Source organism: Brachyhypopomus gauderio, chromosome 1, assembly GCF_052324685.1.
Source record: "Brachyhypopomus gauderio isolate BG-103 chromosome 1, BGAUD_0.2, whole genome shotgun sequence".
Classification (NCBI taxonomy): Eukaryota; Metazoa; Chordata; class Actinopteri; order Gymnotiformes; family Hypopomidae; genus Brachyhypopomus; species Brachyhypopomus gauderio.
This window is the reverse complement of record NC_135211.1, coordinates 27,854,944-27,871,716: the sequence shown is the minus strand read 5'-3', so window position 1 is coordinate 27,871,716 and position 16,773 is coordinate 27,854,944. Positions and strand designations below refer to the sequence as shown.

Below are 16,773 nucleotides of genomic sequence, written 5' to 3'. Positions count from 1 at the left end.
ACAGTTACGTTATTACGTAACACTGCAGAAGTAATGACGTGGTGTGTGTTTACACTTAATGGCTGTTAATAACGGTGTAAAAGCACATAACAGCTATTTTACTGTTTGCATCCTCCCACACCTGAGACATCTTTTCCCCGTCCTCTGGGTTCAGCCTGAAGGTCGTACGATGTCACAAATCCTGCTTGGAGCTTTGACCAGTAAGATAAAGTGGGACCAGCAGGGCTGGGGAGCTCTTTAACCATGTCTCTGTCCTGGGAGACCCTAACCTGTCCAATGTAGGGGCAGATCCAGCCTATGTCCATGTTCTGCTTGGCGATCCATGGGGTCCTTCGCAGCTAATGGGGTCAACACTGAGCGAGTGGGGTGGCCATCTGTGGTGCATGGACGGTCACTTTGGTTACCCTCTGGTTGAACGTTTCTGTCATAACATTATGGCCAAGCGTTGACAGTTCAAAAAGGCTATTGCCATCTTGCTACCATGGCCCAATCCTAGAAATCTGTGAACTTGTCTAAAAAATTTGAAAGACGCATGATTTAGTCAAGTCAAGGCTGAGTCCAGGAGTAATGGGTGCAGGCCACGGCACCAGCTCACCTCATAATACATGCCTTCTCGTATCCTAGATCCGGTCTCAAGACTGAAGCCTCTATCTAGCATGTCAACTCTAACAGAACCAATCATTTGAGGGTTGAATTATTGAATTATTCTCCACTACATGTGTGAATTGTGTTAAAAATTCATATTGTCTATCTGATGTGAGGTAGACACAGCTCTCCAGAGGTCTTCCACTGTCCATCAACGCTGATGTTCTCATTGGGCTTACACTGGGCACAGCCAAACTCTAATCTATTTCATTAAAGAAAGCTCCTTTAACCTGCCAATCAGGATGTGATTGTGGGCATGTGTGTGTGTGTGTGTGTGTGTGTGTGTGGACTTCAAGCTGTGCTTTATGTGTCAGTAGCATTGACACTTGATTTCAATCAGTTTTAGATTCATGTGCCAAGAAACTGGAGTGGCTGATCTGGGGTCAGCGATTTACCTGCTCATTCTCAGACAAAAGTGTCACATCTGATGCCAGATGGCGGATCGTGGCATGCCTGGCCTGTCGGGTGAGCAGCGTGCCTGTCAGCCTGTCAGCTGTCAGCGAGATCCAGACTGAGCTTGCTCCTTATGGGTCAGATTCAGCTAAATGTGGGCGCTGCTGCCAGCGTTTGGAAAAGCCTTCAGGCACTGTGGAGGATTTGACGTGTACCTTGACCCCCTCTCCGGTCACGGTGGTAAAGGCGTGGAGGAAGTGTTTGTGTGCGTATGTGTCTGAGTGTTTGGGAGACAGATAGACGGTGTGTCTAAAATGGCGATGCCTCTAAATTTTAAGCTCTTTCACCCCAGACCAATTTTTAGAGTCTAAAAAGTGGTCTGGGGTGAAAGAGCTTTTTATCCACTCTTGTGTCATTTGCACAGTGGCATCGACAGGTAGGAGTCATGTAGGTAGTTCTGGACAGTAAACAGTCTGCCATGGCAACGTAAGTGCTTTTAGTTGGGTCACTGAGTCATGACGGGGTTTGTGTGGTGTGTGAGTGTGTGTGTGTGTGTGTGGTCTGAGTGGGGTCAAACGAAATACAGTCGATATCTAATTTCCTCATGTGCTGAGTTGCATGAGCGATTGTGAAGTAACGTGTTCTTTCTGCTGCTCGTGGTCACGGCTTGCGGGCGTGTAAAATAGTTTTTATTCAAATGTGTATGAGCCTCGGGGAATTTTATACGAGCTTTCAGTATGACTGATGTTGCGTTTGAAGTGGACCTGAAAGCGTCGGAGGCCGGGACCTCTTTCTCCAGCCCTGCAGGGTTGGGCCTGTGCGTTTCCTCTCCCACTCTCCTAGCGGCTGCACGCTCAGCTTTGTATGAAATCACAGTAATCTGTCGGTTTTCACTGCTGCCGCTGTAAGACGAAGGCGGGAAGATCAGAGGTCTCAAACGTGATGGTGTACCGACTGGCTCGGCAAGACAAGTCCCCGTTAGCCTGTCTTTTCGTTATAAAGCCCGCAAAGCCATGGGGTGTTCACAGTGACTCTTCCACCTAGTTCTGTAAAGCGTACACTGCTTCAGTGGTTTACATGGATTTATGTGAATGCATATTTAAACCACTCCTCTCTCCGCAGTGTGGAGGGGGAGGCGGCTGGCTCCGAAGCCTCCGTGTGTCTGGAGGGAAGCAGCGTGTATTCTCGTGGGCCAGTGACGCGCGGCTCCGTGGTGGTCGCCGAGCACTTTGAGGCCCCGCCCCTCTACGCCCGCGAGGTGCGTCAGCGACCCCGCCGGCCCAAGCTCCAACACTCCCACTCCATCCTCCGCAAGCAGGCTGAAGAGGAAGCCATCAAACGTTCACGATCGCTCTCCGAGAGCTATGAGCTCTCCACGGATCTCCAGGACAAACAGGTACTTCTCCTCTAGACATTGGACGCAGGTGCCCAGGGTGCCGAGGGGGGTGGAGTTTCATTTATGATGTAGTCAATGAAATCTGACAACTTACATAACAAGAATGTTCTGTGATTGATGAATGCAGTTTATCAATCGTTGATCAGAAGGACTAGTTATGATGAGGTGATGGGTGCTATAGAATTGTTCCTCCAAAGGCCGATAATGATGACACTGATGACTGTGCCAACAATCAATGAAAACCAATTCACTCTGCTAGCATTTTTTAAATGAGATCATTCTAAATAACTTCCCAAACAGATATTCTTAAATTAAGTAATTTGTCTTATTTGTACTACAAGGTAAGACATTTAGCTGCAGGAATCTGTATCCTATTTCAGTGATCGACATGTGTTGGTTTGTTCGCTCTAAGAGACTTTAGCGGCTCTGGAAGTGAGGCACAGAGTCGACAGCCGTGTGTGCTGAGGTCAGCGGCTGTCTGAGAGCAGAGCTGACCTTTAACCCCCAGCCCCTCCACTGTGTGACATGCTTCTGCAGGTGGAGATGCTGGAACGCAAATACGGAGGGCGTTTCATAACCCGGCATGCCGCCCGCACCATCCAGACGGCCTTCCGCCAGTATCAGATGAACAAGAACTTTGAGCGCCTGAGGAGTTCCATGTCGGAGAACCGCATGTCGCGACGCATCGTGCTCTCCAACATGCGGATGCAGTTTTCCTTCGAAGGGCCCGAAAAAGTTCACAGCTCTTACTTTGAGGGCAAGCAGGTGTCGGTGACGGACGACGGCTCCAAGCTCGGGGCGCTGGTGCAGTCCGACTGCGGGAACATGGTCCCGGCCACCATCAAAACGTCTTCGGCGCAGAGCGACTTCACTGACGCCATCACCGAGCTGGAGGACGCCTTCTCCAGGCAGGTGAAGTCGCTGGCGGAGTCGATCGACGACGCGCTGAACTGTCGGGGCCTGCACGGCGATGAGGGCACGTCGGAGTCGACCCGGAGCCACTCGGACCTGGAGCGCGAGGCTGCGTACCAGGCCAAGGGGGCTCACGTGGGTGACCGCCGCGAGCTGGATGAGATGACGGCGTCATACAGCGACGTGACGCTCTACATCGACGAGGAGGAGCTCTCGCCGCCGCTGCCCCGGGTGCGGTGCAAAGACAGGCCGTCGAGCACGGAGTCGGATCGCCGGCCCGCGCTCGCTGGACGCCGTACCGGATTACTGGCCTCACGGCCGCAAGGATGAGAAGGGCGACACGGACACAAGCTGCCGCAGCACGCCGTCCCTGGAGGGCCGGGAGCCTCGGCGGAGGGTGGAGCACCTGCCTCTGCTCACCATTGAGCCTCCCAGCGACAGCTCGGTGGAGCTGAGCGACCGCTCGGACCGTGGCTCTCTCAAGAGGCAGAGCGGCTATGAGAGAGGTGGGGCCAGCCGGCAGGGGAGCCCCAAGCATGTGGCGGCCGGCGTGCACGGGCTCCCGCCTCGGGGGCCGGCCCGGGACGAGGACGCGCCCAGGCACCGCACCCGGCAGCTAGAAGGGCATCTGGCCATCAACGGGACGGCCAACCGGCAGAGCAAGTCGGAGTCTGATTTCTCGGACGGAGACAACGACAGTGTCAACAGCACGTCCAACTCCAATGACACCATCAACTGCAGCTCGGAGTCGTCGTCGCGAGACAGCCTTCGAGAACAGACGCTCAGCAAGCAGACGTACCACAAGGAAGCACGCAACAGCTGGGACTCGCCCGCCTTCAGCAACGACGTCATCCGCAAGCGTCACTACCGCATCGGCCTCAACCTCTTCAACAAGTGGGTGCAGGAAAAGAGGGAGGAGAGGGAGGGAGGGAGGGCGAGAGCATGAACGAGAGAATGAGAGAGAAATGAGAGAAAGTGAGAGCTAGTTAGAGTGAAAGAGCATGAAACAGAATAAACTGAGTGGCAGAAAGAAGAGATGGTATGATGGGGCATTGGCTTCAGGGGATTGTTTTATTAGCAGTAATCAGACCATGTTGATAGCTGTGAAATACCAGGCAGTGTGAGCAATGCACTTGTATGTGAGGTGATGGAGTTTTTTTTTTTCTTTTCAATTATCGTCTTAACCTTTAACCCCCAATGCTGTGTATATTTGTGTGAACCAATTAGTTGTTTAATCAGCAGGGTTTCAGCTCTCTGCATATGTACAGTGTATGTCTGTGGGATTACCATTCTGTATTGCATTTCATTTAATTACATTTAATTAACACCAATCAGAGCTGTGAAGGGGCACAGCATAGATCAAGCTAACTCTGTTAAGTGGCTCGTTAGGGCAGTTTACATTTCCAAATGGCAAAGGGAAGTTCCCACCACACCACGAGGCCAAAGCACTGGAGATGACCAGATCAGCGCTAACCCTCAGATGAGGAGGCCTGTCCTGGTCTGCAGTGCTATCCAGTGGAGAGGAGATTATCCTGTAAGCACGCGTGTTCATTTTGGGATTTTGAAGTGTTTGAAATGAGATTGCATTTCATATAGTCTGGATTACTTGTTTTTAAAGTGCCTGGTTAGTGGGTTGTGTGTGTGTGTGTGTGTGTGTGTGTGTGTGTGTGTGTGTGTGTGTGTGTGTGTGTGTGTGTGTGTGTGTGTGGCCTCTAATCTTAGTTGCTTATGGGTTTCATTGCCATTAGGCCCCTTTTAATCAAGTGTGTTTGTAAAAGACCACAGAAATTCCTACTCTCGTGGCTTGAAGACTCTCTCTCTCTCTCTCTCTCTCTCTCTCTCTCTCTCTCTCTCTCTCTCTCTCTCTCTCTCTCTCTCTCTCTCTCTCTGGACTCAAACATTCCTCTCTCTCTCTCTCTCTCTCTCTCTCTCTCTCTCTCTCTCTCTCTCTCTCTCTCTCTGGACTCAAACATTCCTCTCTCTCTCTCTCTCTCTCTCTCTCTCTCTCTCTCTCTCTCTCTCTCTCTCTCTCTCTGGACTCAAACATTCCTCTCTCTCTCTCTCTCTCTCTCTCTCTCTCTCTCTCTCTCTCTCTCTCTCTCTCTCTCTCTGTACTCAAACATTCCTCTCTCCTTTCAAAATTACAGGAAGCCAGAAAAAGGCATCCAGTACCTGATTGAGAGGGGGTTCGTTCCAGACACACCTGTGGGCGTGGCTCACTTCCTGTTACAGAGGAAGGGGCTGAGCCGTCAGATGATTGGCGAGTTCCTGGGTAACAGACAGAAGCAGTTCAACCGTGATGTTCTGGAGTAAGTCCTCCACTCACACAACCAATACATGTAATACCGCCTTTGGCCTTAAGAATTCAGTATGGACTACTCAGGCCGCCGTAGGTAAGGTGCCTTAAGTAAGAGTGACGTAGTACCTAATAATCTGGCTATTAAATCAATTTGAATAGATTCTAATTCAGAGTTCACACTGGGATTTTAAAAACGATTCATGGTGGCCAAAAAAATGCAGGAAAGATCAATCACTATTAATGAGGCAATAATTACCCTGGAACATGTATGAATGGAACAGGCCAGCAAGGGCACAAACTGTGGTCAGTGATGTCAGTAACGCGTTACTTAGTAACGCGTTACTCTAATCTTACCACTTTTTTCGGTAACGAGTAATATAACGCGCTACTATTTCCAGTCCAGTAATCAGATTAAAGTTACTTATCCAAATAACTGTGCGTTACTATTTATATTTTCCCTAGTAAAATATATATTTTTGCTTTCTTCTTGGCTCAGTTCTACTTTTGCGTCTGACCGTAGCGCTCGACTCCGCACGCTGCGCGTGACCCTGTGAGAGCGCGAGCACGTTTTACAAGTCATTCTTTGCTGTGTCCTCCCGTAACGATATGTGGTAGTATAAAGAAACACCCCTCAAAAACAGGGGAAGGAACATTTACCTGATGAATTATAATGTTGCTTTGTGTTCCACGTTTGAAAAGTGCTGGAATTTTGACTAACGTCGCCTACTTTAAAATGCTTGAAATTGTAATGGTATTTCGTTTCACAAGCTGTCTGACTGAACTGGGGTGGGTTTCCCGAAACGTTCGTAGCTTCATACGAGGTTACGAAGTACTTTGCGCTACGAACGTTTCGGGAAACCCACCCCAGTTCGCTTGTATTACGTTTACAAATAAATTTACAAATAATACCGCGCAGCTACACAAACGTAATGTCAGCTCCTCGGGATTTTTGGATTAAGCAGTTTCTGCCTCGGTTACTGAACCTGCTTCAATACATTGTTACTGTTAAAAATGCACTTCCAATAAAGTGAGTATTGGAAAAATGTATTTTGCTGCTGAATGTAACTACTAAAGTAACTTGTAATCTAACGTAGTTACTTTTAAAATCAAGTAATATGTAACGTAACTAAGTTCCTTTTAAAAGGAGTAATCAGTAATCGGATTACTTTCTCAAGGTAACTTAGCCATCACTGACTGTGGTACAGGCAGTACCCAGAATCTCTGGTCCCGTGGTGTAAACATCTCCCATAAACCCACATAAGCAAACGTACCCGCAGACCACATTATCACATTTACAAGCACACAAAGCCGAAGTTCTTAGCCATGAACAATCAGTAAAAATGACAACCTAAAAAAACAAGATGATAAATGCCCTTTATTCAGAGGACTGTGCTGAGTATGACTGAAGTCTTAAAGGCTGTCGGGAGTAAAAGCACTTGACCCGCTGCCAGGTGAGATGGCGAGACTGAAGAGTGATGAGGATGAGGAAGAGTTTGGCAGTTTCCTCACCAATGAGCATCATAACGTTCATATAAACATATAAACCGTATGTTTCTCAGCCTAAACATTCCTAGCTGCACACAGGATGAAGCAGAAGATAAATGAATCATGAAGCAGATAAATGAAACATGAAGAAGATAAATGGATCAAAAAGAAGGTAAATTGAGACATGAACCAGATAAATGCACGAAGCAGAAATATAAATCACGATGTATGTAAATGAATCACGAAGCAGGTAAATGAATCAAGAAGCAGATAAATGAATCATGAAGCAGGTAAAAGAATCACAAAGCAGATAAATGAATCACGAAGCAGATAAATGAATCGCGAAGCAGGTAAATGAATCACGAAGCAGATGAATGAATCACGAAGCAGATAGATGAATCGCAAAGCAGGCAAATGAATCACGAAGCAGATAAATGAATTGCGAAACAGATAAATGAATCGCGAAGCAGGTAAATGAATCACGAAGCAGATGAATGAATCACGAAGCAGATAGATGAATCGCAAAGCAGGCAAATGAATCAAGAAGCAGATAAATGAATTGCGAAACAGATAAATGAATCACGAAGCAGGCAAATGAATCACGAAGCAGATGAATGAATCACGAAGCAGATGAATGAAGACACAAAGCAGATAAATAAATTGCAAAGCAGTAAATGAAGACAGCACATAAACATTCAGTCAGCTTCATGAGGCTCTCTGCATTGAAAAAGATTTATTCATAAGCTTGTTAAAAACCCCATTGTGGAGATCGATGCATCAATGCCGAACCATCCAAGATGGACCCAAGATGCATCTATGAGGGTTTTTATTGCTTTCTTCCTCTAAACCCATTTGATTTGTGTGTTCAAGGCTATACAAATAAACAGATCCTCCAGATGGATTCTCATAAAATATTCATTGTGATCATCCTTCATTTCAGGACACTGTGCTGTGATTATGATAACATTCATCTGATGTAGAACTGAGAAGGACTTCCCCTTCCATGTTCTCAGTCATATCCTCCAATAGGACTGCGAAGAACAAACCTGTTCCCCTCTGTGAACTTGAATTTGTTTAGCATTGGTTAATAGAGGCAAAACTCAATATTGTGCTCAGGTCTGCGGGCAATGTTTTGTTATTCAGGCATCAAGATCCTCATTATCACCTTATGTATTTATATATCCCATTTGTGACCTGAGACCTCCAGCACACGTGTAGGGGTCACTATCGTAGGTCAACCTGGTGCTGATCCAAATAAACACCAATCATGCTCTGTATCCAGAGTCTCCTATTCTGAGTGACATGTCTACTGAGCAGGATCTGTCCAGACATCCTCTGTGTAACATCTTTATAAAATCATTTTCAGATTTACAGTGCTGTCATACAGGACATACCTAGAGAAACAGAACATTTTTAAAAGTCCATATGAAATAAATATCCCTATTATCTCCTCCTAAACTACTGATTTGTGGAGTTTCATTTGAAATGAGCAGTTCACATGTTCTCTGCAATTAAGGCAATAATTATTCTTCTGTATGGCCTCAAAAAAGGAAAAAGTTAAAGTAAAAGTATATCTGTGTGTGTGTGTGTGTGTGTGTGTGTGTGTGTGTGTGTGTGTGTGTGTGTGTGTGTGTGTGTGTGTTCTGCCAACAGCTGTGTGGTGGATGAGATGGACTTCTCTAACATGGAACTGGATGAAGCGTTGCGAAAGTTCCAGGCGCACATTCGTGTGCAGGGTGAAGCTCAGAAGGTGGAGCGGCTCATAGAAGCATACAGGTAACCTCCACCCACCTCCTCAAACACACACTCACACATACAGGTAACCTCCACCCACCTCTTCAACCACACACACACACACACTCACACTCACATACAGGTAACCTCCACCCACCTCATCACACACACACACACGCACTCACACATACAGTCCCACCACCCTCGCTACACGAGCTTCTGTTTGCACCACACGAAGCACAAAAACCTGCACCTGTCCCATTTAGGGGCTCGTTCATAATCCCCCAGCATGACGCAGGACGCCTGACTCAGGACGCCTGACGCAGGACGCTCCACCATGGTTCCACGTCCCTCCCGCTGGAGCACACAGCCGCTGTTCCACGGGGATCACGCTGCCTTTAGCTTTCATGCCTCAGCCTGCTGGCCCCCCAGTGTCCTGTGTGCGTCATTCCCCTGAATGACCGTCTGCTTTGTCCTTCGAGTGCCTCCAGTTGTTTTTTATTTTAGTGTTGGAGCTGGATAAATATTTCTGCTGAAGTATTCCATCCCAGAGGAAGTGGTGCAAGCTCCTTTCTTGAGGGCCTGAGGAACATTGATGACCAGAGCGCATGGTGGTGGGGGGCGTGTCCTGTTCCAGAGCACATGGTGGTGGGGGGCGTGTCCTGTTCCAAAGCACATGGTGGTGGGGGGCGTGTCCTGTTCCAAAGCACATGGTGGTGGGGGCGTGTCCTGTTCCAAAGCACATGGTGGTGGGGGCGTGTCCTGTTCCAGAGCGCTTGTGACCCTCTCCGCGTGTTCTCCCCCGTCTCTCTCCAGCCAACGCTACTGCATCTGCAACCCAGGAGTGGTGCGGCAGTTCCGCAACCCTGACACCATCTTCATCCTGGCCTTCGCCATCATCCTCCTCAACACCGACATGTACAGCCCCAACGTGAAGCCAGAGAGGAAGATGAAGCTCGAGGACTTTGTGAAAAACCTACGAGGTGCAAGTCCCCTCGGTGACCTGTGCAGGGCCTGTCCCTCATTCTTCCTCTCATGCCCTCCTTCTTCCTCTCTGTCCCTCCTTCTTCCTCCCTTCCCCTCCTTCTTCCTCTCTTCCTCTCCTTCTTCCTCTCTTCCCTTCTTTCTTCCTCTCTTCCTCTTCCTCTCCTTCTTCCTCTCTTCCCTTCTTTCTTCCTCTCTTCCTCTTCCTCTCCTTCTTCCTCTCTTCCCTTCTTTCTTCCTCTCTTCCTCTTCCTCTCCTTCTTCCTCTCTTCCCTTCCTTCTTCCTCTCTTCCTCTCTTCCCCTCCAGTAAAACATGAGATGTGTTATGAATGTTAATACATTTTTACACACCCACACACCACCTACACCCACCTTCTTCACAAATATTAGAAAATATTTTTGTTTGTGCGTGTGTGGCATGTGAATGTGTGTTTGTGTGTGTGTGTGTGCGTGTGTGTGTATGCGTGTGTGTGTGTGTGTGTGTGCGTGTGTGTGTGCGCGCGTGTGTGTGTGTGTGTATGCGTGTGTGTGTGTGTGTGCGTGTGTGTGTGCGTGTGTGTGCGCGCGCGCGCGCGTGTGTGTAGGGGTCGATGATGGAGAGGATATTCCCCGTGAGATGCTGGTTGGGATCTACGAGCGGATCAGGAAGCGTGAGCTGAGGACTAATGAGGACCACGTGTCTCAGGTGCAGAAGGTGGAGAAGCTCATTGTGGGGAAGAAGCCGGTGAGGGACACCACCACCACCACCACATGCTACACCCTTCCTGTTCCCATCTGCCCAGCACAATGCCCAGCACCAGCTCTAGATCCATTTCTTTGGATCAGCTCTCTACACTTGGCTGGGTTCTAGCATCCACATGTTTGTTTCTTATGTTCGTCCTAAGGCTGTAGGACTCCACTGCTTCCCCGCTGTACTTCTGATGTATAGACTGCTATTTCTAAACCTTCATAGTGTAGGTGTGTGTATGGGGTGTATGTGTGTGTAAGTTGGCAGGGTGTGTAGGGTGTGTGTGTGTGTGTGTGTGTGTGTGTGTGTGTGTGTGTGTGTGTGTGTGTGTGTGTGTGTATCTGTGTTTGGTCAGTGGTTTCGTGCAGCACTGAATGGAATGTGTGCATGGAACCCTGCAGCCCGTGTGGAGATCGTTGGTGATCTAGAGAGATCAGAAGCAGACACGTTAGGAAGGGTTTACCGTACCTCTGGAACACGTTAGGAAAGGTTTACCGTATCTCTGGAACACGTTAGGAAGGGTTTACCGTACCTCTGAAACACGTTATGAAGGGTTTAACGTACCTCTGGAACACGTTAGGAAGGGTTTAACGTACCTCTGGATCACGTTAGGAAGGGTTTAACGTACCTCTGGAACATGTTAGGAAGGGTTTAACGTACCTCTGGAACACGTTATGAAGGGTTTAACGTACCTCTGGAACACGTTATGAAGGGTTTAACGTACCTCTGGAACATGTTAGGAAGGGTTTAACGTACCTCTGGAACACGTTAGGAAGGGTTTAACGTACCTCTGGATCACGTTAGGAAGGGTTTAACGTACCTCTGGAACACGTTAGGAAGGGTTTAATGTACCTCTGGAACATGTTAGGAAGGGTTTAATGTACCTCTGGAACACGTTAGGAAGGGTTTAACGTACATCTGGAACACTTTAGGAAGGGTTTAACGTACCTCTGGATCACGTTAGGAAGGGTTTAACGTACCTCTGGAACATGTTAGGAAGGGTTTAATGTACCTCTGGAACACGTTAGGAAGGGTTTAACGTACCTCTGGAACATGTTAGGAAGGGTTTAATGTACCTCTGGAACATGTTAGGAAGGGTTTAATGTACCTCTGGAACACGTTAGGAAGGGTTTAACGTACATCTGGAACACTTTAGGAAGGGTTTAACGTACCTCTGGATCACGTTAGGAAGTGTTTAACGTACCTCTGGAACACATTAGGAAGGGTTTAACGTACCTCTGGAACATGTTAGGAAGGGTTTAATGTACCTCTGGAACACGTTAGGAAGGGTTTAACGTACCTCTGGAACATGTTAGGAAGGGTTTAACGTACCTCTGGAACATGTAAGGAAGGGTTTAACGTACCTCTGGATCACGTTAGGAAGGGTTTAACGTACCTCTGGAACATGTTAGGAAGGGTTTAATGTACCTCTGGAACACGTTAGGAAGGGTTTAACGTACCTCTGGAACATGTTAGGAAGGGTTTAATGTACCTCTGGAACATGTTAGGAAGGGTTTAATGTACCTCTGGAACACGTTAGGAAGGGTTTAACGTACATCTGGAACACTTTAGGAAGGGTTTAACGTACCTCTGGATCACGTTAGGAAGTGTTTAACGTACCTCTGGAACACATTAGGAAGGGTTTAACGTACCTCTGGAACATGTTAGGAAGGGTTTAATGTACCTCTGGAACACGTTAGGAAGGGTTTAACGTACCTCTGGAACATGTTAGGAAGGGTTTAACGTACCTCTGGAACATGTAAGGAAGGGTTTAACGTACCTCTGGAACACGTTAGGAAGGGTTTAACGTACTTCTGGAACATGTAAGGAAGGGTTTAACGTACCTCTGGAACACGTTAGGAAGGGTTTAACGTACCTCTGGAACATGTAAGGAAGGGTTTAACGTACCTCTGGAACACGTTAGGAAGGGTATTCTGTACCTCTGGAACATGTTAGGAACGGTTTAACATACCTCTGGAACACGTTAGGAAGGGTTTAATGTACCTCTGGAACACGTTAGGAAGGGTTTAACGTACCTCTGGAATATGTTAGGAAGGGTTTAATGTACCTCTGGAACACGTTAGGAAGGGTTTAACGTACCTCTGGAATATGTTAGGAAGGGTTTTACACTCTGTGCAGTTTGAGCTGGGGTCTCGCTGTTCTGCTCCGCCTCTTGTCCTCACCAGCTGAGAAGCTTGGATGCGCTGGGGACACGCTGGGGACACACTTAACTTTCATTAATTTCATTAGCCATGCACGGTGCAGTTTAGCTGCGGTGAGTGCAGGCTATGGGACAGTAATAATTACCCCTTAAGCCTTAATGGAAACTGCACACATGGCCCGCTGTGACACACACCATTGTCCCCTGTGTGCCTTTAACACCACGGCTCCTCACAGGAGGCGGTAATGCAAAACTCAAGTAGAGCCAAAATGGCTGTCCCCTGTGGAGCCAACATGGAGGCGTGGCGCTGGGGCCCCCTGCCTGCCAGTGGCTCTGTGCTCACTGCTGTAATTAGAGTGCTGAGAGTCCCCTGAGCAGCCAAGTACAACAGCTTGGCTGCTCATTAACCTGCGACGTGACCTCCCCCACACGTAGGATCAACAGAGAGTGTGTGTGTGTGTGTGTGTGTGTGTGTGTGTGTGTGTGTGTGTGTGTGTGTGTGTGTGTGTGTGTCTGTGCTCTGCCTCTCTGACCCCTGTGGTCTGTGTGTTTTTAGATTGGCTCACTCCATCATGGTCTTGGATGTGTGAGTATCTCAGCACTCTTCTCTTACTCCCATTCATCTTGTATTGCATTGTTTGTCATTACTGTTATTGGATACAGACAGCGCATGCATCACCATTTCATGGAACATTTATTCCAGTTTATGTAGATAAGTGGAACTTCATGTAGTAGATTGTCTTAATTTAAACAAACACAACACTTTAAATCTCATACAAGGCAATGAACCATGGACCACTAACCACATCATTCGCTTAACTCTGCCCACGGCCCGTGAGACCCAGCAAATATAACTTGTTTCATGAGGACTGAAAGTGTCCTGTTAGGGGCGTGCTGATGAGAGCGGGACATGTGGCTGTCTCGCAGGTGCTGTCTCTACCCCACCGTCGGCTGGTGTGCTACTGCAGGCTGTTTGAGGTGCCGGACCCCAACAAACCTCAGAAACTGGGCCTCCACCAGCGCGAGATCTTCCTGTTCAACGACCTCCTGGTGGTAAGAGCCCCTCCCCCCTCTTCTGGCTCCGCCTCCGTCAGCCAGTATAAACAAACAAATGAATAATTAAACAGATTGCACTGTGTTAACTGCTGTTAGTTTTGTCCATTATCCTGAAGAGCCTGAGCACGTTTAGTCTGACCCTGAGTCAGTCTGTCGACGTGAGTCCTTACTCAGTCTCCCCAGAAGCTTCTGGAAAAGGAGAAGAGTGTGTGGTGATGTGTGTGTGCTGGGTGGTGCGGAGCGTCTCGCCCTCACCCTTGACCTCTGGCCGCCGGGCTGCTGAAGTGTCTCCTTCGCTTTGTGATGCAGGTCACTAAGATTTTCCAGAAGAAGAAGAACTCGGTGACGTACAGCTTCCGCCAGTCCTTCTCCCTGTACGGCATGCAGGTGCTGCTCTTCGAGAGCCAGTGTGAGTGAACTGCTTCCACTCCACCCTCCTCCACCTTCCTCCACCCTCCTTCTCCTCCTGAGGTGGAGGACAGGACGATGGCGTCTGCTGCTGCTCAATGATTATGATTGGCTGTTACTCATCCTGCTCAACCAATCAACCAATGAGAAAGCTTTATATGTTGTTTCATATCTGCTTTTGGTATATGTCACATTTTGTCTTAAATTGTATTTAATTATTTTTTTGAATGACCAAATGTTTACAGTACATGTGTAGTAATGGGATGTCGTTTTATCAGTGAGCCAGTATGCCCTTTGCGCTTTGCCCCCAGTAACCGTAGTTACTCTGCTCTCCTCCAGATTACCCCAACGGTGTGCGGCTCACGTCAGCCGTTCCGGGTGCTGACATCAAAGTCCTGATTAACTTCAACGCACCTAACCCCCAGGACCGCAAGAAGTTCACAGACGACCTGCGGGAGTCCATCGCTGAGGTGCAGGAGATGGAGAAGTACAGGATCGAATGTGAGCACCTCTCCACCCTCACCTCCCACACCCTCTCCCCCTCACCTCCCACACCCTCTCCCCCTCACCTCCCACACCCTCTCCCCCTCACCTCCCACACCCTCTCCCCCTCCCCTCCCACACCCACACCCTCTCCACCCTCCCCTCCCACACCCACACCCTCTCCACCCTCCCCTCCCACACCCTCACCCTCTCCACCCTCCCCTCCCACACCCTCACCCTCTCCACCCTCCCCTCCCACACCCTCTCCCCCTCACCTCCCACACCCACACCCTCTCCCCCTCCCCTCCCACACCCTCTCCCCCTCACCTCCCACACCCACACCCTCTCCCCCTCCCCTCCCACACCCTCACCCTCTCCACCCTCCCCTCCCACACCCTCTCCCCCTCCCCTCCCACACCCACACCCTCTCCCCCTCCCCTCCCACACCCTCTCCCCCTCCCCTCCCACACCCACACCCTCTCCACCCTCCCCTCCCACACCCTCACCCTCTCCACCCTCCCCTCCCACACCCTCTCCCCCTCACCTCCCACACCCACACCCTCTCCCCCTCCCACACCCACACCCTCTCCCCCTCCCCTCCCACACCCTCTCCCCCTCCCCTCCCACACCCTCTCCCCCTCCCCTCCCACACCCACACCCTCTCCACCCTCCCCTCCCACACCCTCACCCTCTCCACCCTCCCCTCCCACACCCTCTCCCCCTCACCTCCCACACCCACACCCTCTCCCCCTCCCCTCCCACACCCACACCCTCTCCACCCTCCCCTCCCACACCCTCTCCACCCTCCCCTCCCACACCCTCTCCTCCCACACCCTCTCCCCCTCCCACACCCACACCCTCTCCACCCTCCCCTCCCACACCCTCTCCCCCTCCCCTCCCACACCCACACCCTCTCCACCCTCCCCTCCCACACCCTCTCCACCCTCCCCTCCCACACCCTCTCCTCCCACACCCTCTCCCCCTCCCACACCCACACCCTCTCCCCCTCCCCTCTCCTCCCCTCCCACACCCTCTCCCCCTCTCCTCCCACACCCACACCTTCTCCACCCTCCCCTCCCACACCCACACCCTCTCCCCTCCCACACCCACACCCTCTCCACCCTCCCCTCACCTCCCACACCCTCTCCCCCTCCCCTCCCCTCCCACACCCTCTCCCCCTCCCCTCCCCTCCCACACCCTCACCCTCTCCCCCTCTCACCCATACGATTGTAAAGCTGCTTTGTGATAACATGTGTTGTGAAAAGCGCTATATAAATAAATTTGACTTTGACGTGTGTGTGTGTGTGTGTGTGTGTGTGTGTGTGTGTGTGTGTGTGTGCGTGCGTGCGTGCTCATTGTCCTGCGCAGCTGAGCTGGAGAAGCAGAAGGGCGTGGTCCGCCCCAGTCTCTCACAGAGCTCCGCCCTCAAGAAGGAGGCTGGCAACGGCAGCCTGAGCCGCGCCAGTCTGGACGACGCCTATGCCATGGGGGAGGGGCTAAAGAGGAGCGCCCTCAGCAGCTCCTTACGTGACCTCTCGGACGCAGGTGAGGTCAAAGGTCACCACCACTAGAGAGGGTGCATCTTGCTTCCAGTGATTGGATGCTCCAGTTTCAGATGTAGCTCCACCCTGAGCTGGAGCTTCTGCTGAGTATGTGAACAGTGCACCTCACCTCTCACCTGCCAACCACCTCAGCTCAGTATTCAGTCCTCTACGTGTGCAACCACCCACACAACTGGGCACTCGGTTCACTATTAATGCATCATCATAGCCAGTGGCTGCCACCGAATTGAACTCCATCTCCCATAATGCTCCACTGCCATGGCTCTGATGCCACATACCGTCCTTTGCGGCCCGGCACAGTTGTGTGAGGGAGAGTCAGCTTGGGGTGTAGAAAAACTGACTGAGGTGTTTCGTTCAGCGCGGCCGGGTGGCGATGTAACCACACAGCAAGTGAGAACCACACCACAATGGCCACCAAGTTAGAGCTCACGAAGCTGTGTGTGTGTGTGTGTGTGTGTGTGTGTGTGTGTGTGTGTGTGTGTGTGTGTGTGTGTGTGTGTGATGAAGCCCTGTGTCAGTGGTGATAG

General features: G+C 50.1%; 1 protein-coding gene across 1 annotated transcript in view; it reads left to right on the top strand.

The window, feature by feature from the left end:
* Positions 1 to 16,773, top strand: part of iqsec1b (IQ motif and Sec7 domain ArfGEF 1b) — a 144,931-nt gene that overhangs the window by 121,561 nt on the left and 6,597 nt on the right. Inside the window, 12 exon segments of the mRNA XM_077007651.1 lie at positions 2,161 to 2,434; positions 2,972 to 3,622; positions 3,624 to 4,240; positions 5,494 to 5,655; positions 8,784 to 8,906; positions 9,681 to 9,847; positions 10,434 to 10,573; positions 13,294 to 13,323; positions 13,665 to 13,790; positions 14,103 to 14,202; positions 14,541 to 14,702; positions 16,053 to 16,229. Of these exon segments, the coding sequence (XP_076863766.1) occupies positions 2,161 to 2,434; positions 2,972 to 3,622; positions 3,624 to 4,240; positions 5,494 to 5,655; positions 8,784 to 8,906; positions 9,681 to 9,847; positions 10,434 to 10,573; positions 13,294 to 13,323; positions 13,665 to 13,790; positions 14,103 to 14,202; positions 14,541 to 14,702; positions 16,053 to 16,229 (2,729 nt within the window).